This window comes from Rhineura floridana, chromosome 3 (assembly GCF_030035675.1).
Source record: "Rhineura floridana isolate rRhiFlo1 chromosome 3, rRhiFlo1.hap2, whole genome shotgun sequence".
Classification (NCBI taxonomy): Eukaryota; Metazoa; Chordata; class Lepidosauria; order Squamata; family Rhineuridae; genus Rhineura; species Rhineura floridana.
This window is the reverse complement of record NC_084482.1, coordinates 10,988,714-11,014,908: the sequence shown is the minus strand read 5'-3', so window position 1 is coordinate 11,014,908 and position 26,195 is coordinate 10,988,714. Positions and strand designations below refer to the sequence as shown.

The 26,195-nt window shown below is 44.1% G+C and overlaps 1 protein-coding gene across 2 annotated transcripts; it reads right to left on the bottom strand.

Annotated features, from left to right (window-relative positions):
- Positions 1-330: 330 nt before the first annotated feature.
- On the bottom strand, positions 331-26,029 carry ELK1 (ETS transcription factor ELK1). Of its 2 annotated transcripts, XM_061614444.1 has the most exons (6): positions 25,654-26,011; positions 21,285-21,493; positions 19,088-19,516; positions 15,360-15,752; positions 13,552-13,653; positions 331-7,397 (listed from the first exon to the last, which is right to left on the bottom strand). In XM_061614444.1, the coding sequence occupies exons 1-6, from the start codon at positions 25,697-25,699 to the stop codon at positions 7,299-7,301; spliced, it is 1,278 nt and encodes a 425-aa protein (XP_061470428.1). In that variant the 5' UTR covers positions 25,700-26,011; the 3' UTR covers positions 331-7,298. The 2 variants fall into 2 exon arrangements, 1 of the variants encoding a protein (XP_061470428.1); XR_009761157.1 differs by lacking the exons at positions 331-7,397; positions 13,552-13,653 and adding an exon at positions 15,939-16,142 and having other exon boundaries at positions 15,669-15,752; positions 25,654-26,029.
- Between the last annotated feature and the right edge of the window lie 166 nt (positions 26,030-26,195).

Here is a 26,195-nt window from a genome sequence, read left to right as displayed (position 1 = left end):
ACCAAGTGCCTGAAGCCATTGTGAGCAATAGATACCCCAGTCCTGCCTATATTACCCCCACCCACATTAATGATACAGGGCATGTGCCTTTGGACACACATCTATAGTAATATGGCTTTTGGTTATTGAATTAAGTGCCACCCCACCCCCACAAGAAAAGTGAATTTGGTGTGGATTAAATTAAGTAGCCCAAAGGAGAAAGGGGCTTCAAAGTTACTAAAAGAAGTAGTAGGGAAAAATAAAGAGTCAGCAGTAAGAGGGTTTTGTTGAAAAATAAATTTATTTACAGGGCAGGATCCCAGAGAGATTCATCATAAAAAATAAAACAGGATCCAAGCCCCAGTGCAGAGGTAACCAGAGAGGAGCAGATTCCCCATCACCCCTGGCTCAGGGAGCAAGACCAGGTCAACAATGAATATCAGGGAAGAGGAAACTACAGTAGATCTTCAGCAAGTTGCAGGAGCCCCCCTTATGAGGGGCAGGATCCCAGTAGATACCTACTTCAGACAAAAGAGCTGAATCCCTGGATTTTGCCCTGTTCTTCCCATATGTCACAACCAATCCCTGCCACATTGGCACTCTGTAGGACCCAAAGTGCCACTGAGATAGAAAGAGAAATCCTGAACAGCACAGACCCAACAAATTTGGCAGAGTCCCCAAATACAAAGGGAAGCATGTTCAAGTGAGGAAGGCAAAAATGACACTCCCTTTCCTAGACATGTGCTAGGTACTGCAGTAGCCTCCCTTGCTATAAAATGGATGGGATACTTTTGGAACGAATGATGCAAAGTCCCTAACTTTGGAGCCAGTGTGGTATAACGGGTAACATTAGGTTTGGATGTAATATGAAGTTCAGGTTAAACTAATACAAGCTTTTAAAAGAGGGAAATCACCATATTCTCCTATCCTGCTGAAGCTTTCTTGGGCACATGTCTCTGTTTGTTCAGATTTAGAATAAATTCTTCTGGATGTTGCCAAACATAAATCTAAAGATGCAATCTTATATCTTAACAAAGCTTTGCAGAATGACAGGGCAACCACCTTCCTCATCATAAAATGGTGATATAAAATCAATTCAGATGTGGGGAACCCTTGGCCCTCTAGATGTTACTGAACTACAACTCCCATCATACTTGCTGAGGCTGATGAGAGTCATAGTTCAGCAATATCTGGAGGGCCAAAGGTTCCCCACTCCTGCCCTACATACTTCAAAGGTCATCACCTCCCTTGTGTTCCTTCCTTTCAAGATCAATTGAGAGCAGCCTCTTGAAAAGGCATCACCAAGCCCAAACAGCAAGGGTACCTTTCAGAGCTGCTCATACCCTGAGCCTCCAGGATAGGGGCAGGAAATAAATGAAATAATAGAGTATCTATAGCATTATGATATCACTTTATATGTTCAGCAGAATAAAATGGTAAAGCTTTTCCAGACTTGTACCCTTTCACAGGGGAATAGTATATTATGTGAATGCTTCCCCCACGAAACTTCCCTAAATACAGACATAGACCATGTCAGGGAGAAAGTTTGAGACTAGCTTTCTTGCAGCCATCCTCAGAGTTTGTTTCAGGGGGAGAACAAGATTCACACGTATGTATATACATGGACAGCAGCCTAAAGATGTACATATCAGGAAAATGCTTGATTCTTTCAAAGGGAAAGTTTGTTGCAGCAAAAAGTCTCTAGGCACCTTAATGTGAGCAGATTTATTGCAACATAAGCTTTCATTGACTGGATCTCACTTCATTAGATGCCTTCAGTGACTCTAGTCCACAAAAGTTTATGTTGCAATAAAGCTGAAAGCCTTTACTGTGCCACAAGGCTCTTCATTTAGTTCAGTTCAGTTTATTAGTCACAACCAGGAAAGGTTTTAAGCACTGCAACTTTATTTTTTCCACTTGATTATTTTAATTGTGTAGACTTGGCCCTCTGCTGTCAGAGGTCAGATCCAACTTATTTCAACAGACACAATGGCTTACAGACTTAGCTTTGAAATTTGCCAGTCATTATGTTTATTAACAATTTTCTAAAATATTGTGATGATCAGTGAAATTAAGCCACCTTCTTCACTTGTTGGTGTTAAGAATGGGGAAAGGACTGCAGTTTTCCACCTTCTCTCTATATAATAAGTGTGATGGGGAGATTTTACCTAGGCCACATCTTACATTGAAAGCACTATTATACCACATTAGCAGTCATGGCTTAGTCCAAAGAATCCTGGAGCCACTAATTTGTTTAAGGTGCTGAGAGTTGTTAGCAGACCCCTATTCCCCTCACGGGACTACAATTGCCAGAGTGTTTTAACAATCAATCTCTCTTCCCAGGACATTCTGGGAACTGTAACTCTGTGAGGGGAAATATGGGTTGCCTAACAATTCTTGGCACCCTGAATGAACTACAGTTCCGAGGATTCTTTGGGGGAAGCCGTGACAGTTTAAAGTGGTATAAGAATGCTATAAATGTATGGTGCAGATGTGGCTCTAGCCTTTTAATATATATATATCAGCCACTTCCAAGCATTTTATTGTTGTTATATTCCAAGAATGTAAAAGAAACATCAAAGGAGCAGTTGGTTTGGAAGATGTGAGGAAAGCAATATGTGGAAGATTCGGACCTTAACTGAGACGGAGAAAGGAGGCAATAAGGTTCTGGCTCCTCATTTTCATTGTTGGCATGAAAGGATTCCAAGCTCAGTGGAGTTCTTCTCGAATGCACATAAGTAGCCCAATACCATGAAGAATACTGTACCCTATTGATTTCAATGGGCTTAAGCACACTTAGCTCCACATAGGATCAGGCTGCAACTTGTACAAGGCTCTTGATTGAAACAAAATTTACTTCCAAGTAGAACATTGCCCAAATGTTTTAAAAAACTAAACACTATAGAGTGTTGGATGTTTGAGCTACAAAAGAATTCAGACCCGTTGATCTCACAGAATTCCTCTCCACTTACAAACTAACTGAGCATGAAAAGGAAAGACTATGATTTGCTGCAGTATCATGTTCCATAGTCCTTTTGCAGTTACCCCTTGAACATGCCACCACACAAGGGATCCCTTTTGTCACATGGGTCAGTACTAAGATATGGCTACAAAAATTGTTTTACTCTAGCACAAAGTTTTTGAAAGCTGCACAGGTTGAAGGGAGCAAGGGAAACAAAACTGGCATAGGACTGCAGTGCCATTCTATGGCTCCTTGGAGCCGCACTCTCCTAAGTCCCCCAGGGACTTTCAAACAATTAACCCTGAAGACAGAGCTCCAGGATGGAGAGTGCCAAAGAGGCCATTTGTCCTAGGCAAAAAATTTATAAAGCTACTCTGCTGGGTGCTCTCAATAAAACTGGGACAAGCCCAATGGCACCTGCACGAGAGAGAGAGAGACTCAATATGGAGAGCCAACGATCTGAGAAAGCCAGGCTCAGATAGTTCTAAGTATTGTGTAGGCTCCCACATGGCTTGACCATAGGTCAGCCATGGCTTACACAACCTACTCATAGTTTGCATATGGTGTACTCAAAGTGTAACCATATTTCACTTACAGTTTACATAAAACAATATTTGCATTTTACCGAATGTTTACCCATGGCTTACCTGTGGTTTGCATGTTGGATGGCTAAAGCTAAACCACAGGTTATTCATGAAATTACATTACAAGTTCACTGTTTACAAATACTTACTCATGATACACTAGTGGGTTACACAATGCCTTGCCATAATTCACTCTTCTCTGGCTTGTGCTTTGCCGGTGGCTTATACGGCAGCCGCTTGTATACACTGGGCTCAGTCATAATGTATTCTTGTTCCCCACATATTTTGCTATTATATACTCATGGCTTATGCATGGTGTACTCACCGTTGCTCTAAAGCACAGCTTACTTTATACACAAATCACACATGATTTACACATGGTTTGTCCATAGTTAACACTCATGGTTTGTACCTGATTGATTAACAGATTGCTGTTTACAGAAAGTGCCTAATTTATTAAATAAATCTGTAAACCACCCCTTGTAAAGCACTTAGATTTCTCGCAGCGGGAGGCAATATGGAAGTGCAAAAAAGTATAATCATTATTACTATTAAATGCTACACAAAGGAATGATTAAAAGGAACCATATCTTTCTTTTAAAGCTGCCATTTACAGTGCTGCTGGGCCAACTCTTGTGTCTTATCACTCAGTCTCTATTGTCTCTTGCTACTGTAAATCCATTTCATCTGGCTTCGTATCATGTAGTAGCAAGAGCAGATTTACTACATCAGCTACAAAAGAGCTGAAAGGATGAAGCTTGTAGATCTTAATTACTTCTAAAATTACAACTGGGTGTAAGTAAATAAAGGCCAAACTGGACAAGAGCAAGAGAGGCAGATGTGTGGGGTGCTAACTCCCCCCCTCCCCCAGTTTATAGCTTTCCTCCCATAGTCTGTTCCCCAAGGCAATTTTCTCACAGCTGGACTCACTTCCCGTATGGGATCCCTGCTGGTGGAAAAATCACCTGAGAGAACAAGGAGATTATCTGTGTGTTGGGGAGGATTTGGGGCTCCTGGAATACGACCTGGGAGACCAGGGTTTGTATCCCCACACAGCCATGAAGCTCACTGGGTGACCTTGGGCCAGTCACTGCCTCTCAGCCTCAGAGGGAGGCAATGGTAAACCCCCTCCGAATACCACTTACTGTGAAAACCCTATTCATAGGGTCGCCATATGTCAGAACTGACTTGAAGGCAGTCCAAGGCAAGACATCCACATAACCCTTTTATTTTTTCAGCTACCTCCCACCCTCTGGTTTCAATGGGACATGTGGCAGCTCCATGTTTAAATACATGGATTTCATGCCATTGCTCTAGCTTAGCCCTCAGATACCATACATACTACATTTTGATGAAGTCATCCTTAATCAGTACATCTTGTGTGACTTGAGTTTACAGCTTGGCCCCATTAAATATTTCCTTTAATCCTCTTAAATAGTGGTTTTCAAGTTGTTCTACATTCAGGGAGCCCTTCCCACAACAATTTGTCTGCCGAAGAAATGCTGAGCATCTGCTACCAAGTCCCTGAATGTTCCAGAGGGTTCCAGGGCATGTTTTAGAGAGCACTCACTCAGTACATCTGAACAGGCTCTGAGTATGCGCCCTAGAACATTCCAAACACTTCCCTGCAGCTGCAGTTATAATAGAATAGCAGTAATGGTTAAAGCTTGTCCACCGTTACTGAACTTCTAATCGAGGAAACTTTCCGGGAACAATTTGAAAACATGCCTTATAGTCTTTTGCCCACTTAAAGACACACACAACTGGGGAGCCAAGTGCTTTCCTTTCCCATCTCGCTTTAAAATAAATCCTGATTTCCCCCACCCCTAGTTTAAAAATAGATATCAAAAATGGACGGACAAAAAGATAAATATAGTTTTAAACCATGTACTTTTCTTTCAGTATGACTCCCTTGGTAATAGATAAAATTTTGATCTGTCTATATATATATTCTGTGAAAAAATAGAAGGCGCCAAGAATCCTGATTAAGAATCATATGATATTTCTGAAATGGCATCTCCTCAGCATAATTAACAAATACTTATGAGGAAACCCCACAAAAACCACAATCAACAAGTGATGAAGTTTCCATAATCTGAAGATCAGAGTTAAAAGCCCACCTTATAAAGAGACAGAGCCCTTTTGTAAAGAGTCACAAATTCCCTGATGATGCATCTGGAAGGAAGCAAGAAGCTGTAGAAAGAGGCAAGACTTCCTTTTCATTCCTCCCCCCCCCCTTTTGGTTGCAGGAAAGGAACATGATATAAGGTGGGAATTTGTCATTGCTGCTTCCAGGGTGACTCAAGAATTGGAAGAAAGTGAAGAGGTATGTGAAGTGGGACTTACTCTTAGTGACTAATCAGCAAATCAAATTGCTCCACAAGATGGCCAGCACTGGCCCTTTCTCCAGTGAGGAGAGAAATGAAGCCATAAGAAAAAGAGTCACAAGGTGAGAAGGTTAAGACTTCCTGTTTGGTCATTTCTGTGGTGACCTTTGCCGTCAGGAAATAAATTAAGGAAACCATTCTGTCAAGAGAAAGTTCCCTTTAAAAAAGTAGGTGGGATTTCCATTCTCTGGTCTCCACACTGACAATCTGGTGACCTTTAACCTTTAGGAAGTGCATCAATAGGGGGGAAATGACAAAAACAGGGCTTCCTCAGTTGCAGTCTTGTCAAATGGAACATCTGACATCTGAAATAAATGCCAGAAACATCCACTACCTCAGTGAACCAAAGGCCTCATGGTCAATATTGTTTAGCCAAAACAAAATAGCTGACACTGCTACCTTATCTGGCAAAAGAGAATATGACTGGCAGCGCTTCCTCTTACTCAGCTGACCAGCAAACACATGCCATTCTTTTTCTGTATCATGCCAAGTCAAATCAAATAATGACCTCTGTGCCAATACCCTCTTTCACGAAGCCTGAAGAAACATGATCAACAGGGTTTCCTCTTCTTCATTCAGCCACAACAGATATGGCCAACCCTGCCATTCTTACTTGCATCCAGGCAAAACCAAACATGGCTGAAAGTCTATTTATCCTGCCCAGACAAATATGGCTTGCATACCAATACACTAATCATTGTCCATCCACAGCTGAAATCACCACACAGTCCAAACAAATATGGCTGATGCTGCTTCTGACCCCTACAATACAGCTCAAATGAACATTGCTGGCAGGGTCTATACCTTTAATAGCCTAACTTAAAGCCAAGGCTCTCTTAGGCAAGGACAGAGAGATGTGATGAGATGAGGTGCTTGATTTACCTTGCAGGATGGAAGGATATATGTCGCCTTCTTGATTTTAGACCATCACCTAAGCCCATCTCCTTTAAGAGATAGTATACCGAGAAAGAAGGTACAAGGGAAACCCATACTGCCATATTAAAGGTAGATATGGACAAACCCTTAATCGGAGAGGGGGGCCAAGTAAGTGAGGTTATGTCTTTTCTGCCCCCAAAGAGGTAATTGAGGGTTCACACTGAACTTTTCAGAAGCAGGTAAGTGCAGCACACCAACTTCTTGGCATTAGGGAGACATCATTTGGTTTCAAAGGAATATCCCGCCCCATCCAAGGCTAATGGATGAATCTGTTTGCTACACCATTTCCACCCTTCAAGCAGATCATTGGTCCTTGGCTCAACAAAGGGATCCTCCAATCAGCGAAGAGACATAGCTGTCTAGCCAGAGAAGTAATCCCAGTTGCTTAGAAAGAAACTCAAACCAGTTCTTTGGCAGGAGTACAAGACACAGCGATGCTGAATCGAAAAGCTATGGCTTCTGGGGGCCAGGAGATAGGACTACAGGGGTGGAGAGTCCATCCACGCTGAGTGAGGGGATATGAATTTGTGAGCTAGAATTGCTGGGAAACTGAAAGAGAGAGAGAAAGAGAGAGAAGGGCTTAGGATCTGCATACGGGTATAACAAAATATCAACAACTGTTTTTCCTAGACTTTGAGAGGGAGCAACTTTGAACGCAAAAGCGGAGAAGCATAACTCTTTCCCTGCCTTCTCTGCTCGGAATCTCCCCATGCACACACAGAGGGTTGCAAATACATGCAAGCACAAACACATGTTTCAAACCTAGGGATGAGGGAGAAATTCAAGTCAGTTCACCTTTAAAGGCGAATCTACCTGATTTGCACTTTCTGAAACACAACCATCCTTCAAAATTTGTGCTTCTCTGAATTTTGCTATGCAGTTCTCCAGCCAAGTAATGTGTACGAAAATGCACATACGAGGGTACAATGTGCATAAAAATGCCTCTGCCAGCAGCTAGGACATATTTCACACACACTCCCCAAATTAAACATTCAACTATTTTGCCTGTAACTGCCCATTTACATTTTTACAACTTAAATGTGCAGAACAGGTAAGCACCCAGACAGACATACATCCAAACAGGAATTTGTTTTGGAACTGATGTTGCTCATACCCATCTTTGTCATAGCATCATTACTTGGTCATCATCAAAATACCAGCCCATACTTTAAAAAAAAAAAATTAATCTGGATTTCCTCTTTCCATGGAAAATCTGGTATTATTATCATCATCATTATCATCATTTATTGCCCGCCCTTCACCAAAAGGTCCCAGGTCAGGTTACAACAATTTTAAAATACAACATTAGAAACAATTTAAAAACAGTCTAAATCCCCCCAAAGTAAAAACAACCCATTATACATCTGCTTGTGTGGGAGCTCATCAGTGATTTTTTTCTGATGGCCAGCTTGTCACAAGCATGACATTTCAGTGAGTGGTCAGTTGCTACAACCAGACTTCTGTTTGCACCTCGCTTGACTTTGTATCTACTGGCCCTCCAAACCTAAATGAAAAATACCTATTTTTCACAAGTTGCCACATGCTCATGACCTGTCTGGATTTCAACAACCTGATTAGAAGGAGCTACTCTCTCAAGATAACCACACAGTAAATAAGGGAGATTACCTCACAGTCCATACATTGGACTTGTTCTTCAAAAAATTAATGAGGTTTTGCACAATACATCTTTATCATAATTTCAGTATTTCATTGTTGTTGTGGCTTTTTGGGTGGGAGAAATGTGTAATTGTCTTGTTAATGGTCACAGGATATTCTTAATTTGGGGGAACATTGCCACCTACACCCGTCAAATCAAATAGCAGAGTGATGTAGCCAAATAACATTTTTCTTCAAGACCTCAGTATTAAAAAAAAAATCAAAATTAAATGGATATTCTTCCTCCCTTCATTTTGCCCATTGTGAAACATAGTTAAGGGCTGGTAATGTTTGCTCTTGTGCCCATCCAGTTAATTTTTTTTAAGATGTGCATGCATAGGTACTTGTGTGAAAGTCCTGAATGAAAAAAGATACTGTACTGGAAGGGATGGGGAATAAGGACTGAGGGGAGGGACAAAAAAATCCAACCCAGTATGGATGCATTCCATGAAGCTCCACCCACTGGCATGGATGGCAAACAGCAGAATAGCAATGAATATCTATGATGGGGGAAAATGGAATGTGTAGAAGCTAACATGGCCGTTGTGCAGACAGATGAATCAGACCTGAATTCCAAAATTCTCTGAAGAATTTGAATTCCAAATACAGAAGAATTAGATCTGAATTACCTGTTTGCAATAAGCCCTTGTTTGGAAGTAACCATAGTTCATCCTCAAAGCTGCATCCCGAAAAATAAACAATATATTGTTGACAGTTCGGACATTTGGAGAGGAGAGGGCTAATAGATCCAGGAATACCCCTGGAAACTGCCTTAGTGCCTTATTTTGGTAGGGAAATTGCTGATGGCTCTCAATAGCTGGCCTTCTGAATACCTAGGAAATACCTGAAAGGGGGATACCTCCCCTCCCCCCACAACACTCTTGGCTAGGGATATTGAAGAAAAGGTTAGTTGTGGAAGCATCCATTATCTCTTGTTCACAGGAATCTATGAGGGAAACAAAGAACAGCCTGCAATTTAAGTGAGGCAAAGAGGGAGAGACGAAGAGCTGAGCTTGGACTCTGTAAAGATCTTAGGGTGCTGGCTGTCAGTTCTGATGAGGGAGCAGGGGACTTGGCCATCTGCTGGCATGTTTAAGCTGTGCTTCCACCTATGCTCAGCCCATATAAATACAAATATTACAAAATGCCAATAAGCCTCCAGTGACCTCTTTACAAGGGAACCAAATCTGGCTAAGCCCTGTGCTGCAGGAATTTCTCACTGCTGAGGAAGGAACATTAGGGCACAGCCACACCATAAATTTAAATTACATCCAATGCACATTTAAAGCACATGATTACCCCCAAAGAATCCTGGGAACTGTAGTTTTCTCCTCACAGAGCTATAACTTCCTAGCATCTTTCACAAACTACAATTCTCATGTGAGAAGAATTTGGAACTCCCAAAGCACCTTCTTGCCAACCAGCTGCCAAATTCAGACTTGTGCTCCTTTTGCTGCCTGCATTCAGTACCTGCCAAACTCTTCTGCTATTAAGCTGTATAACAGCTTCAAAAAAGGTCATCTACATACATTGTATGGTCCTTACCAACGTTGCCTTTCAGATTTTTTTCTCCCTTAAATTCTAAATATGTACAATTGCACCCACATGCTCTCTGATAAATGTGATGCTGCTGGGAAAAGGACCCTGAGATGGGATTTTGAAATGGCCATATTTAACTTTCTGCTTAAAAGAAGTGTACAGACATGAACTAGGTGTCTAGGTAAATGGCTACAATGGCATTGTTTCACCCTAATCAAAATAAATGAACCAGTATCTGTTTTCATTAAAGATAAAGGACAGGACAGACAATGACAAAATCTTCTACCTAATTAATAAGGCATTAAATTTCTAGGGGTGAGGAAGAATCATACCAAAGGTAAAACACAGCCAGTGACAAATCCCCAGAGGTGGAATCAAGTTATTATGTGAGTATTAGTCGGTAGCAGAGAGACTCTAAACACAAAAACGTTGTAGTCTCACTGTGGAGACTTAGAGGACATTGGTTAGGGGGCAGCAGTATCTATAGATACAAATTAAGAGATTTAACATTATTTAACTTATTAAGAAAAATAAAATTGTGTTTTCATAAAATTTAAAATCTAAATGTTTGTCATTTGTCCCACAGTCTATACACTTATTACCCAGAACACAGGAAGCCAGATGCAAGTTCAACTTACTGAGCAATGTAGTGGAATATTGCTTACACATTTTGTCTCTACTAAGTCAAATAGTTGGACCATTGCTCTTCTCCCCCTCCCCCCCGGAAAATGAGGATTCAAGGAAGAGAACTGGAGTGTGCCTGAGGTAGCTAAGTGACAGTCCTTACAGAGCTCCTTATGATTACATTCCTGATATTGCACACGGGTTGCTGGCCTTGACACACCTTAAGGCTTTTGGTTTTCAAAAAGGCATTGATATGGTCAAAGTGGATTGGCCCCTCCTTCCTTCCCATTCTCCCCAGTCCCATCCACCATATAAACATTTCCTGCAGTGCCCCAGAGCATCACTACACGGGGGCACTTTAAAGGGCAAGTGGTACACTGTTGCCCATTGTAGATTGTGGTGCTGCTGCCACAGGTGTGCGCCTGTGATCACTGCCAGGAAGCTCACCAGATGTCAAGGAAGGCCCAGACCAGAGTTTGCTGGGGGGTTCCTGGCTCTGGATATATGTACTGGGGAGGAGTAGAAAATAGAGAAGGAGGTGGGAGGAGGTCATGGAGGCTGGGATCAGGTAAACAAGAAATAATAGATACTTCTACAACTAGTCTTTTCCCCCAATATTGACACAATTTGCTCACTCATTTATTCCTGAGAATCCAGACAATTTTTCTCACAAACCATACATTCCTGTCCCAAATATCCTTCTATTTCTAGCAATTTTCAGAGCTTCCATCACAAACGTAGAACATTCCTTTCAGGTGTGAACTGATGTGGCACTGTTTGTCATCTGATTTTGAGGTGTGGATTGTGGTTTGCTTGCTAATGCTGTTTAATCTACCTCTCTCTCTTAACTGGCATTCCCCCAGGACTACTTGATCTTAAATTCCACTACAATTAGGAAAATTAGGTGAAATTGTCAAGATACATGTCATTTTCATCTTCACTTTGCCTTGCTCTAATTCTGCTGTGTTACAGGGTAGAGAGACACACACTGTTCTGCCAGTTCCAGTGCGTCTCCACCTCTCTTTTCTGAAAACAGAGGCACACTAGGCTAGTCTACCCCCACTTCTTTAAACTATAAAACCTGGTGGGAGCAGTTTGAGTACTCTTTTTTTAATTCTCTGCAAACAGATTTCACAACTGATTGGAAGATTCCCATTCCCTCTCTGGATGTAGCCAGTGGAAATGCTGTGCTGTAGGAGACTAGCGGGCTTACCCACATGGGAGCATTACTTTGCACTAAAGATGCTGTTTTTACCTCCATTTTCTATTTGCACTGTCCACAGTAAGGGCTTGATGCCAGCCGCAAACATGGTGTTTTCTATTCACACTGAGGAGAAGGATCAATCACACAGTTTCCTAATGACCACACCCTCTAATTTAACATTTCCACTCCCTCTGGTTGCTTGGCAACCAAGCATGCTCATTTTGTTCTGCCATCTGCAGTAGGTTCCATTTAAAAAAAACACGGAAGTGCTGTTATTTGTATTTTCACTGGTAAGATACAGCTGAAATACAAATCTTTGTTTCAGCAATGTTATGCTTTTGTGCACAAGTTAGAGGTGGGAAAAAAAATAATGGCACCATTTGCAGCAACATAAAAAGGACAGCAGAATGGAGGGGAGCAGCTGGAAGTTGCTTGCCAGCCCACAGGAAATGAAATGAAAGAAGGGAGGAGGAGATAGTGGATGTGGAGAGGGGAATGATTGACACATCACCTAAAAGCATCAGAGCAAAGCATCTGCAAGTACTAGAGATGAGTGAAGATTTTTTTTCTTCCCTTTTTGTATTATCAGTGGATTGGGTTAGTATGGATTTACCAGGGGGAAGTTGTGTGATAGCTTTTGTTTGTCGGTAACGTCATGTGAACCATGCATTAAAAGGAGATGTGAGTAGTACTAAACACACAGTAAACCACTGTGTAGATGAGCCCTGGTGTGCACACAGCCACAATCAAGTTAGTTTCAAGGTCCCCCCTCCCCATCTAGAAATAGGATTGTGGTGGGGAGAACAAGATAAAATTGACAAAGTATTGTCAGTTTCGTTTCATCTCTCTCTCTCTCTCTCTCTCTCTCCCCCCCCCCCCCACCTTCACAGAGCCTCAGCACAAATGGCATGGGAGCCCTGACAGAGAAAGGGATAGACAGTAGCAATTGGCAGGAACTTTAATTAAGGGAAGAATGACCTTCTTCCTCCCTGGAGGAGCAGCAATAGCAGCAACAGAGCAAGGGTGCGTGTGTCACTCTTTACAGGGAAACTGGTGGCCAGCTGAAGTTCCCCAGCAGCAGCAGTTGGTGCTCTCGTTAAGGGAGGTGGAGTGAGTGAAGTTTGTGTTGCACAGATATCCCTTCTGAAAGTAGCAATCCATTGCAACAACTGCGTATTGCACAATTAGCACTCAGCCTGGCTAGCCATTTGGTCTCCAGACATCTCAGTGACACATTTCCATTGTTGTCTCCTCAATTATGAGATTAAATAAATAAATAAATAAATAAATTTAATTTATGTGTCACCTATCTGGCCAGTGGCCACTCTAGGCGACGTACATACAATAAAAAGTTGGAAGAAAGGAAGTGGCATGCACACACAAGTTGCCAAATGTGTGCCAGATATCAGAATCTACACTTGTACAGTAGGGTTCCAGATGTGCAAGAAAACACACAGCTTGTCATATTCCCTTTGTAACCCAGCACCAGACTCTAGTCTGCTACCATCTCAAACCCACCCTATTGTCTCTCCAGTGCTATGCATAAGGAACAATCCCAGCCTAGAGTTCTTCCAGTATCCCTCCCCACCCACTACCCTCAGTCCTACTTATGACCTCAGGCCTCACATACCCCAAAAGGTGGGGTATAAATAAATTTAACATAACAACATAACATCATACCTGGAATGAGAGCTTGGCTGGGCTGCGAGGTGCGATGGGGCTCAGAGTGCTCCAGAAATGGATGGTGGGTGGCAGGGAACTCGGGGTGAGCAGAACTGGGGTCTGCAAAGAAAATAAGGATGTCACAACCAGAATGGAAAAGTGGAGTGGGGAGAGAGAAAAACAACAGTCCTTCAAGACAATTCTAGTTCCTAACCTCACTTGCCTGTTTTCTGGCTCTGAGAAAGAAGAAGATAGGACTAACAGATTAGAATTTGGAACAGAGAAAGTTAAGAGATTCCTAGGTTGCGTACCATACCTTTAAAGTACATTCAAAGCACATCCCCCCCCCCAATACTGGAAACTTTAATGTGTTAAGGGTGCTGGGACTTGTAGCTCTCTGACGGGTAAATATCAGGTCCCAGAATTCTTTGCAGGGGGGGAATGTGCTTTGAATTTGCTTTAAATGCATAGGGTGCATGCAGTCCTAGGTACGAGTGCACAAAAGGGCAACTGGGCTATAGCAAGCAAATGCAATTTTATAAGATTTCTTCCTGGCATATATCTGATATATACTTTTCTCCTTCAAATGTTTTGTTCCTTGAGCTATTTATATAGAGAATTACCAGGGGCGAATGATGGCAGGGCTCCTGACCTATAACTTTAACTGCTGAGCAGAAGAGGGAATTTTGGCAGGGCTGGGTTGTCTTGCAAGGTTGGGAAAAGCTATGCTCCTTTGCAGCTGGTCCTCCTATTGGTCTGGTCAGCAACTGGTTTCATGACTTGTTTGAAGATGGGACGGTGGACGGTAGATCAGAACACCTTTTCCCAATCCCATAGAACGGACTGCCAGCAAGTCTCCTTATGTCAGCTCTACACTGCATCAGCAGTGTCAGGGGGGGCTGGAAATTCCTGGGTCTTTGGCAGGGAAGGAAAGTCCTTAGCCAGCAGTCGGGTTGTAAATCTGCCAGGCCTATCCGAAGCGTACTTGCCGAGTCAGAAGTCCAGAAGCGAGGTCAGTGGAGGTCCGGGATCAAGTGCCAAGGAGGTCAGTCAAAGGGATGCTGCAGGGAAACTAGGTCTACACAAAGCCACGCCTGACGTTGCAGTCAGCAACAAGCTGCAGCCAAGGTGTGCCTTATAAAGAGCAGGATGGACAGCAGGTGTGAGCCCTCAGCGTTTGGGCCTTAAGGAGACAGGCCTGCCTCTCTTCTGCCTGACCTTCTGCTGTCTACGTTCTGCAGGTGAGGGGGGAGTATCCTGTTCACTGTCTGTGTCTGGCTGCAGGGCCTCTGCTGTCCCTGGGGTGCTCTGCAGCTGAGGGGCAGAAGGAGCTGGATTCTCAGGAGGCTCCTCCGTGTCTCCTGCTGCTCCTGGGTCTGTTGCTGTTACTCCCAAGTCATCCTCATCTGAGGAGTCCTCTGACGGGGCCATGACACCTTGCCACATCCAACCGTCCCCTTGAAGTGCCAATTGGTGGCCCTGAAGCCCCCAGTTACCATTTCCTACCTTACTGAGCTACGTGTATTATTCATTTTATTATTTATTTATTAGATTTATATCCCACCCTTCCTCCCAGGAAGAGCCCAGGATGGCAAACAAAAGCACTAAAAACACTCTAAAACTTGTTACTGTACTCTTGTTAATAAGTAAAAACCACATTTGATGTTCAGGAGAAACTGTAAGCATCCCATTCAAATCAGGTAAGTCCTCCCTGACAAAAAGGGATATTTTCAGTTTTGGAAAGAACTCCCAAGTTCTATCCCCAGTTTTCTGGGATCAGAGTAAAGTCCAGTCCCAGTGGGGCCTACTGATCAACATAGTCTCACCAGTGCATGGGAAGAAATAACTGTGGTCGGAGTCAGGGTACTCCCCGTCGCTCCAGGTGCCAGGAGACTGTTCACAGCTGCATTCACTTTCTCCTGGGTCGGCAATGAAGGTAGCTCCAGGACCTTGGGCTTCTTGCCCTTTTGGGGCTGTCCCTCAAGAGACACGATTGCAGGGCTGGGGGACAGAGCTTCCTCTTTCACCAGACCACCCCCCTCCTCTGGCAACTCAGCTGCCAAAGACACCTTCTCCAGAGAGGCCTCCTCTTTCACTCCAGCATCCATCAAAACTAAGAGAGCAGCTGCTTCTTCCTCCAGGTCAAGGCTCTCCTCTACTTTCACCAGCACCTTCTCATCGAGTGGTGGGGCTTCCGATGGGCTGGGCTCAATTATGACCTGGGTGGGCAGAAAAAACAAAGAAAACAACACAAAACAAAACCAGAAGTGCTGCAGGGACAGCAGTCAGGCAAACTCTCGTCGAAAGAGATTTGCTTCTCCCTCTCCCTGGCCTCTGTTAACTGCCAGCCCTGCTTTCAGGAATAATTCCTCAGTCCTGTGGCTCTGCTTGTCAGTTATGCTTACCCGGGACTCATTCGCTTGCTCCACTCTCCTAGACTTTAGGTCCCACAAAGAGCTGCCTTGGTGGCTCAGATCAAGAGGTCTAATCTAGCATTCTCTTTCCTTTACAGAGGCCTGACAGATCCTAATGAAGAGGACATAAGAGTGAGGACCAGCTCCTGTTATTCATCCCCAACAATGCATTCGGCATTCAGAAGTAGATGGAATCTGTAAAAGGAAGAAGGAATCCCACCAGACATATAAGGCTGCTGGTCTGCTGGTCTGCAACTTTATTTAGAGTTCTTTTGCTGTGGCTCACTCTGTCTGTATCCCTGCAGTTGCCTGCTTTACACCTCCTCCTGTTTGCCCTGTCTTATTTATTTATTTATTAAAGTATTTATAAGTCCCACCTTTCACAGAAGTACATCAAGGTGGATTACAACATACAAAGACACCGTAAAAATGTAAAAAACAATACACACATCATTAAAAACAATAATAAAAGCATCAATAAATACTGCATTGGTTAGGGGGGGAATTCATGTTAAAAGGCCTGTCTAAAAAGTTCAGTTCTTAAAAGATGCCTGAAGGAAAGGAGAGATGGTTCCTGCTGAACCTCTCAGTGGTTCTTAACCTTTTCCACTGCCAGCACCCCTTGGATTTCCAAAATATGCTCTTGCACCCCCTGTAAAAATACAGTTCATTTTGTATTTAATTTAAAATTATTTTAATGTGTGTTTTAGCCTAACTTAGCTAAGATAAATGACAGTTTTCCAAAATCTTTGCTTGTATAGTTAATTTGTGTCTCACTGTGTCTATTGGTAGGGAGTTCCGCAGGGCAGGGTCTGCCACACTGAATGCTTGGTCCCTGGTGGAAGCCAGCCAAACCTCAGAGGAATGGGGAATCACCAAAAATGCCCCATCAGAAGATCTCAATGATCAAGATGGAACATAGGGAGTCAAGCGGTCCTTAAGGTACTTTTGGCCCAAGTTGTTTAGGGCTTTCTGAATTAACATAAATGCTTTGAACCTGGCCCAGTAGCAAATTGGCAACTATCCATTCCATCCATTTGCCTTCTCCTGAAAGTGTTATCAACCCCTAATCCACCCTGCTCAGTCATTAGGGTTGCCAGGCTCAGGGCCTGAGACTGATCCTGTATCTTTAGGAGAAGAGAAAGTGAGCCAAGTGCAGGTGTTCTTGCAACACTGTAATGGGAAAAACCACAAGGTAGAATTCTCCCTTCTCCCTGCACAATGTTTAAAGATACATCTAAAGATACAGGATCAGTCTCAGGCCCTGAACCTGGCAACCCTATCAGTCATGTATGTTCACCTGATCCCTGACTTTCTGCCTTATGTTCTCCTGGTCTTGCCCACACAATACACATCTCCTCCACTCCAGCTGCCTCTCTAGCTATGTTAGTTCTGTCCCTTTCCCATTCCTTAAGTAGAGTGTTCCTTAAAGCAGCACTAAACAAAAGAAATACCTCCACTTCTAAAAGAAAATGCACTCCGCACACTGCCCCTCAATGCACTTTAGTGTTGTTCAAATAAATCTTGACAACAAAGCCACAGAAATTGTGGATGGCCTGTTAATGAAGAGCAAACTGCTCCGGATAATGTATAAACCACTGCAAAGGGGTCTTAATGCCTGCTGCACAGACACTCAAGTGCGAAGAGGCACACCAAAATAGAGATAGTGTCCCTTTAACTGAGGTGGCCATCCCAGAACATATAAGGGGAATATTTCATCATACCGAAAACTTCATCTCACTATAAACTTAAGCTCTGACTAGCACCGCATATAAAAGACACAAAGTCAAGAGTTTCCCATCCCATGCATGCACTGCATAAATCTGCTGCTGAATGTGGGGCTTTGGTACCATTGCCTTTTAAAACATAAACTTGCAGAAAATAATTGAAAATATGGGGATATGCTTTTAAAAGCAGACTAAAAGGCAAAGAATGAGCAGATACAAGTTTTTCCTGGACTGGAAATACAGTGATGCAAAAAGCTTACTTGCTCTATTTCTGTATGTCAGACTGTTGTTAAAGAGACAGGAACAAGGCTAGCAAAACAATTGGCAACCCTTATAATGTCTACAAAAGGTTAAAAAAGCTGTAAGGGTTGGGCACAACTTTCTGGAGGGAGGGTATTGTGAATGGGCGTGCCTTCTGCACAACTCCTTTTCTCAAGGCCAGCAGCAGAGGTCAGTATCATTAGGCACCTGCCAAGGCCCACTCCATAGCCCCATTGCCAGCTACCAGGACCCTGTCGCTGTTGCTCTTCCTTGCTGTCATTGTCTATTCACCTCCCCTGTCTGAGTATGTGAGCAGCAACAAGAGCAAGGAAAAACAGCAGCAGTTTCCACCTGCCTTTCCCTCGGACAGTGGTGCAGTTTGGGCCCAGAGGGAGAGCAGCTGTGACAACAGGAAGGGGGAGGTGAACCCACTGAGGGCATCTTGCCGAAGGGCCTCCCAAAAGCTGAAGCCAATACTGCCTCTTCCTCCACTCTTATACAGTTATTGGCACTTCCAAATGGTTGCTATTTTGGGGTGGGATTCAATCACAGTGTGGCGTAGTGGTTAAGGTGTTGGACTATGACCTGGGAGACCAGGGTTCGAATCCCCACACAGCCATGAAGCTCACTGGGTGACCTTGGGCCAGTCACTGCCTCTCAGCCTCATGAAAACCCCATTCACAGGGTCGCCATAAGTTGGAATCGACTTGAAGGCAGGCCATTTTCAGTCACATACCAGCAAATTCAGGTTATGCAATTATAATTGATTGGGAGGTCTTGTGGAACAAACCCCCTTCCCTGAAAGATTGGATTTTTTGCTATGAAGAAGATGATGGGAAAATGCACTGGAAAGTGTGGAATAACACTTGCTTTGATGCAGTATCATCCACACATTTGATGCAGTATCATCCACACAAGCAAATCAGAAAGAATGCTCATTAAAGAGCCAACATCATCTAATCTCTCTGCAAACAATTCAGGATGAATGCTCAATAAACAGGTCATCCAGAAGCACCATCAATCTTTTAAAAATATATATATCTTCACCTTCCAGCTATTCCTTTGGAGCTCAGTGGTATGTGATACTTGGAAACACTGCTCTGGAAAAACAAAATCTTCCACCAACCCACAAAATTGCTTTTTGTGGCTTACCTGCAGGGGTTCCTGAGACTCTTCTGGTTCCTCAATGCTGATGTGCAACTGTGGTAGATCCTCCACTGGGGCCAGAGAAGGGGGTGGAGGTTTAGGGTCAGCGGCAGCAGGGGGTGGCCCTAGAGGCAAGAGCTCCATCTCATGGCGGGAGGCCCGTCCAGCGGGCGAAGGAGCTTGCAGAGACTGAATGGTGAAAGTGGAGTAGAGCCCAGAGCGCATATATTCATTTCGGCTGCTGCGTGGGGCACCCCCACCTCCACGTGGGACTTTGGATGGTCCAAATGACCCATCACCCACTTTGGCTTCACTCTGGACCTGTTCTGGTCTTTTGGTTCCTCCCTCCTCCTTCACACCCTCCATGCTGGAAAGGTCCGGGTAAGATACAAATTTGTAGACGAATTTCTGCCCACTGACTTTTCGGATGATATTCTGGAAGGAACAGAGGGTGGCGGAGTTAGAGCACTGCAGTGACCAAACTACATCTGCCATGCATAGTGCAGAGGCTTTGTCCATGCTATTTTCTAGATAAAGAATCTCGTTGTTCTGGAACTTGATAGACTTAGGGCAGGGATAGGCAGATGTTGTGGGAATACAACTCCCATCATCTCTGACCTTTGGCAATGCTGCCTGAGGCTGATGGGAGTTGGAGTCCAGCAACATCTGGAAGGCACCACATTGGTCATCCCTGACTTAGGGCATACTTGGATTCCATGTTAGCACTTGAACTGCTTCTGCTTGCTGTTGAAACCATACACTGTGCATACTTTATGACTAAAAATGAAAATTATGTGCCACAATGAAACTTAAATTCTATATAAATTATGAAAGTCATTTGCATATATTTTCTCGTATGGCATGATTTATTCTGGTTTTGGGGAGGGACAAAGAAAAACTAAAGCTTTTCCCACTCCCCCACTGAAATATCTTAAGTGAAGACTGATACAATTTTTAATAGAAGTCACAGCAGGTTCTTCACCAATGACAAGAGCCCAGTTTCCTTCCAATTTTGCAGTGTGCATTCTATCACATCAAAGACTGGGTCAGCAACCAAGTCTTGTCCTTCCCTTCATGCTTCAGGCTTGACTTTCAATAGCCACATACATTTATAGGTTTCTTCATCTTTTTTAAAGACAAAAAATGGACTTTTTTTTAAGTTGAAGAACTACTCCTGTGAGTGGCACTTTGTAGGTGATGTCAAAGACACTAGCCAATCCATGCTGTCTACTGTCAGCTTTGCAGAAATGTTGTCTCCCCCCCCATTCCACCCCCACAATGCCCAGCCCTGGAAAGGAAAAAAATTATGGTCAACAGAAAATCAGCAATCCACCTGATGGAACCTAATAGTCCCTAGATGTCTCTTTCAGGGAGTCAATCAGTTGTTTTCAGATAATCATAGGATAATCCTGTACATGTTTACTTAGAGGCAAATCCCAGTGTATTCAGTGGGATTTACTTCCACGAATGTGTGCACAGGATTACAGCCTCAGAGACAGAAGCAGAGAGCTGAAGAGGACTTGTTGGTGCAGATATCTCCCTCTCTGGGGATCTGATATCAGGAGGTGGATTAACTAGGTGGTAGGAGCTGTTTGCCTCCCTAATGTTCTACTTGCATATTTGTAAATTAAAAAATTACAAAAATGTCACAAGTGTGCAGTGCTTTCTCTTCCAAAGGTAAAATAACCTGAGTAGTGCTGTGCTGTCCCTGGAACTTCTCGCCACTCGGGGAAGTGGGAAGTATTTGTATGGAACATGGCCGGGATGCTCCCAAATCAGCCCCGCCGCTCCGAAGATGTTACATCTGTCTTCACCCTTACACAGCCACCACTCAGGCTTCTGAGATTTCACATACTTTCAAGCTTGTCTTTGCACACATAAGGGCTAGACACGGGCTTTAAAGAGAGAGGGAGAAAGAGATAGATGGGGCAGGGAGGGGGGAACAAAGCTGAGATTCTCAAAATGCTGTACTCTTTGTTTGATGACCCTGTCCTTCTCCTTCTCTAGTGAAAAATATGCAAAGATTCCACACACTGCTCACCCCAAATACCCCTTTTAACTTTCCAGTGCACTCTCCTTCATTGGTAACTGATCCTGAAAAGGCTGAACTGAAGGGGAAAGAAAGACATGGACTGGGATTAATCTAGGAGTCCTTGGTCTTCTGCAAGGGAGACTGCAAGAAAGCCAGGTTGCAGGGTCCCACCTTGTCATAGTAGTAACGCAGGGCCCGACTCAGCTTGTCATAGTTCATGTTGGTCTTGTTCTTCCGCAGCCCCCAGAGCCGTGCTACCTCTTCAGCGTCAACCAACTTGAACTCCCCATCATTGGAGGTCCACGCAATGAGATGCCCGTTGCTCTGCTGCTCCAGCAGCTGCAGGAGGAACTGCCACAGAGTGACTGAGGGATCCATAACTAGAGGGGAGAGAGAGAGAGAGAAGGGCAGCCAATTCAGAGGTGATGTTTTTGACATAATATAGAGTTCCCTTGGGTATCAGGGCCAGTTTATACCAGAAAAAGAACCAAGCAGTAAAGTGTTTCCTGAATGACAGGTTAGGGAAGCACTTATCTGAATGTTCCTGGGTGCAGGGGAAAACTCCTAACACAGAAAAATAGCATGCCAGGGACAAGATGAGGCTGAATGCTTCTCCTTGACCTACTAGATTTCTACATGCAGGGAGGTGATTTTCCTCCACCACCACCCCTCATTGGGAAGCAATGATGCAATTCTCTCACCTGCATTCTGAAGTGGTACAGCTCAGGAAAAGCATTACCACTTGATTCTGAGGCCACTACAGTGAACACTGAAACTGCAGTCCATTTATAAGCTGTATGATGTTACCTCTGTGTTACTTATCTGAGGAGAAGGCAAGAGTGTAGGCCTGACCCTACACATGCTCCTGTCCAGGAATGCCAGAAATATCAGCTGCCTTGGCTACTGGCGAGAGCCATGATGGAGATTGTTTAAGAAGTTACCACATGGCTTCCTCTAAGGAATCCTGTGGAAAATGTAATGTTCTGTCGCAGATCACCTGTTGACTTTGTTGTTATGTGCCTTCAAGCTGATTATGAGTTATGGCGACCCTATGAATCAGCGACCTCCAATAGCATCTGTTATAAACCAGCCTGTTCAGATCTTGTAAATTCATCTGTTGACTTACAGAATTATAATTCCCAGTCTTCCTAGGGGAAATTTAATGACAATTCAAGCAGCAGCACAAACTTAGCGCAAAATGACACATATGCACCAGACCCCACAAAGAACAAGAAAGCAGCCCCAACAACACTTTCTCCCCACCATTTTGTTGACTGTATCTTTTGGGGAGCAGCAAATTAGGGAGGTTCTAACTCAACACACAACAGTCAAGTTTCCACCAGTGACAGCTGGAAGTACTGGCGGTGAAATTGTGAACACGCTTCCTTACAGTTTATGCCATACATTCTATCGTGGTAATTGATTATATAAATGCTTTCATTTGGCCCACAACTGTTCTTAATAATACTCTACAGACACTTGTAGAACATTTAAAGATAACAATAGAAAATGTAATAGGTAGCTGTCCTGTCTAATCCAAAAACACAATGGTTTGCTAAACATAACAAAGTTGCAAAAAAAAAAATCATTCATTGTCAGCTAGGGATGGGTGAGCATTTCGATTCAGTTCGCATTTCAAGCAGAATTTATCAAATTTGCACTTTCCAAAACAACATGAGAACCAAAACACAGCCATCCTTCGAAATTTGCATTTATTAGAATTTTGGGATGCAGTTTGCCAAGTAAACAACATTTACAAAAATGCATATATTGGGGGAAAGTGTGCATAAAAATGAACTCATGAGTGAAAATAACATGCCAAAAGGCATGAAATGATGAGAAATGGCTTGCAAAAAGGTGTACCTTTGTCAAAACTGCATACAAAAATATGTTTATTTGGAGAAATTCGTACTAAAATGGTGAATTTTCATAAGGATTTTAAAAAAAATCACAGATTGCTGCAGAAATGTAGAGTACCAAATTTAACACTGGAAAAATGAGAAACTGAGAGAACTGAAACAGACAGATCTTTCCATCCCTATTGTCAACTGGGTATGCAGTCTCACCTAATCAGTTCAGAAGTGCCCTCGTACTACAAATATAGTTTTGGCCCACTTCTTGAGAACAATGATTACACCTTGTTCTGAGATAAACATATTATAACAAAACAATAGATTACAACAGAGCAAGCATCACTTTGGTGAACAACATGTAGCAACATGGAACACTGGCTTATACCAAGTCAGACCATCTTACTCAATATTGTTGACAGTGACCAGTAGCAGCTGTCCAGAGTCCCTGGGCAGGAATCTTTCCCAGCCCTACCTGGAGATGCCAGGGACTTAACATGGAATGTTTTGCAAAGCATGTGCTCCACCATTGAGCTACAGATGGATGGATGGATGGATGGATGGATGGATGGATGGATGGATAGATGGAGCACCAATAATATGAACAAAAAAAGGTAAATCCCTGCCCTGAGGAACTTACAATAGACACAAGGAGGGGAAGGATGGATAACAAGGGATGAATGCAATGATACATATGTAGGCTTAGTTTCTATAGTGGGTGAGAACTAAGAGGTTAAGCCAAAGGCAAGACAGACAAGTGGGCTTTAAATAGAAATTTGAAAGAAGAAATAGAGGTGGCACCATATAAGTGTTCCTTGGAGGGACTTCCAGAAATAAGGGGTAGCAAGGTAGGAAAGGGCAGAGGCATGTAACTTCTGCAGTTCTTGGTTGTATATACACAACCAATGGGAATTCATACTGAGGTTAAAACCCTAGTTTGGACATTAAAATGGATATACACGTACATGCACCAGTAGCCATTGACACAGGGGCTTTTGAAGGCCTTATAAGTTACAGATTTTTAGGGTGTGCCAAAGCCCAATATAAGGAGGGATGAGCTGATCTGTCACACAATATTACTGAATTACGTTGTCCCACATGGCTGGAATTTTATGCATGCATAGGCCATGCTCTGGAGACAGAATCCATGCAAGGGAGGAAGAAGCTGATAGAATAACTCCTTATGGAGGTATACATAGACCCCAACCACAAATGAGTGGAGAACCGGCTGGTGATAAGAGACCTTAAAAGACTATTCAAAGACATTTCCCTGCATCACCTAAACTTTAATCCCCAGCTGTCCCTGTCTCATATGGTATTGATAGCCCTCAAACAGCAATTAATTTCTAAAATGGAAGCAAAGGGGATGGGGAGTCATGCCCTCTGATTTGGAAGGCCTGCTCCTTCATCCCAGATGTGTGAGGAACGCTCGTGGTTATTCACTGTTGAGCAAAAGGTACTCTGCACATGCTCAAAGACTCACACTTTGGAGAGAAGTCCAAGCCTGAATCTGGACCACATCTGGGACAGTCGCCATTCCTTCCTAGCTTCTCTTTACTCCCCCACCCATGCCAAATCTCTCAACAACAGCCCTGTGATCTCCCCTTTGGCTTCAGCTGACAACCCTGGAATTATCACAGTGAAGGGTCTCCTCCTAGCTCTCCCTGCTCCCTGAAGAAATTACTTGGTGCCGGCTCCTCTCTTTCTCCCGGGAGGCAAGAAACAAAACCAGCTGACTTTGGGGGAATGGCCTGCACTGGATCAGGAAGAGGAGCCGCAGGGACTGAAAGAAGGACAGGCTTATTTGCCCACTGCTCACTCTGCTCCCGCTTCCTCCTCCCTCTCTCCCCCTTCCCCCAATGAATCTTTGGATCTGGCCTAAAGAAAGGATTTTCTGGCACAGGATTTAATATAAAACCCAGTCAAACACTCTGTAATCCAGCAGTTAATGCAGAGAGTGGAGGTGGAAAGGAAGCACAGGGTGCGGGGAGAAAAGCTCATGGCTAGGATTGGGGGACTTCATCAAGAGAGATTGGGGGAAAACAGGTGGCAATCCAGAGGACAGGTGGAGGCTGGGAAAAGTCCAGAAGTGTGTTTTGGAAGGCACAGACTGGACAGTGCAGGAGACCTAATAAGGAAGTGGACAGTGACTCAAAAAATTGGAAGGGGGGGAGGATCAGTAGATTTTGCAGGAAATAAACAGAGCCCTAAGAATGGGAGAGTTTGCTTTTTTTTCTGGCAGATAGTCACTTCCCAGTCAGAATTGATTCCAAGTATGTCTGATGGAGATCCTGTCTTTGGATGCCAGGGCTCCAAAGAGACACCCCCCATACCCATATCTAATAGCCACACATGGATCCACTCTCCTGCTTCTTGAAATGTGCCCTGCCTTTCCTACTTATTAGCAATGATGGTGGTGGATGGGAGGAGTATACCAGTTTTAAAGTCTCTTCAGTCCCAGGCTGGAAGAACTAGAGGGCTACTGGTTCCCTTGTCACTTTTAGTGGTGTAGGTGGGAGGCAGCGGGGTTTGGGCAAATTCTTGTGCACATCTGTTTCCAGGTTGCCTCATCCCAAAAGCAGCTGTGGAGCATGGAGGGGAGGAGTGTTAGGGAATCCTTCACTTCTGCAGGGTCCGGGATTTAGGGAGGGGGTAGGGGGGGCTCTTTCCCTCCAACATCAGCTACTCACCAGTGAGCAAGGCGGCACCCCCCGCACCAGACCCGGGCGGCTCCATGGGCTGGGTGCCCCCCCCAGCTCTGCCGCCGCCGGTGGTGGGGCGAGCTCCCAGTCCGTTTACTGGCTCCCAGTTATGGATTGGTGATCTTCTCCCCTCAGCTGTTACTTTTTTCCCCCAGTTCCTTGGGTGGTCCTGCTGCTGCTGCTGCCCCACTTAGGCTCCTGACTGGTTTCAAGTTACTGCTCTCCCAGTTTTTGGACGGGTGGGTGTCCCCCGCGGGACCTTGACGCCTCCAGACCGCGTTTCCACTCGGCGTGGGTGGCGTCGGGATGCGCTGGGGAGGGTGGATCGGGGTGAAGGGGGGGAGGGGGGGGCGGATCCGCTCTTCTTCCTGCCTCTGACGGAGCCGTGCAGGCCGGTTACATCGTCGGGGATGCAGCGGTGACGCCGTGCCTGTCACATGGAAAGAACGGGAGGCGGAGCTGGCAGCCGGGACGCCTGGGTCCTCTCTCTGCTGCTCTTTCACACCGACCGGGCGGTGGGGTGGGGGGAG

What these genes read in the sequence shown, in the direction of transcription:
- ELK1 (XM_061614444.1), bottom strand. Translation starts at nt 25,699, where the DNA reads ATGGAGCCGCCCGGGTCTGGTGCGGGGGGTGCCGCCTTGCTCACTG. An exon ending in TGCGTTACTACTATGACAAG is followed by an intron (nt 19,517 to 21,284) that starts GTGGGACCCTGC and finishes TGTTCCTTCCAG; the next exon opens with AATATCATCCGAAAAGTCAG. An exon ending in TTATTTCTTCCCATGCACTG is followed by an intron (nt 13,654 to 15,359) that starts GTGAGACTATGT and finishes TTTTCTTTGCAG; the next exon opens with ACCCCAGTTCTGCTCACCCC.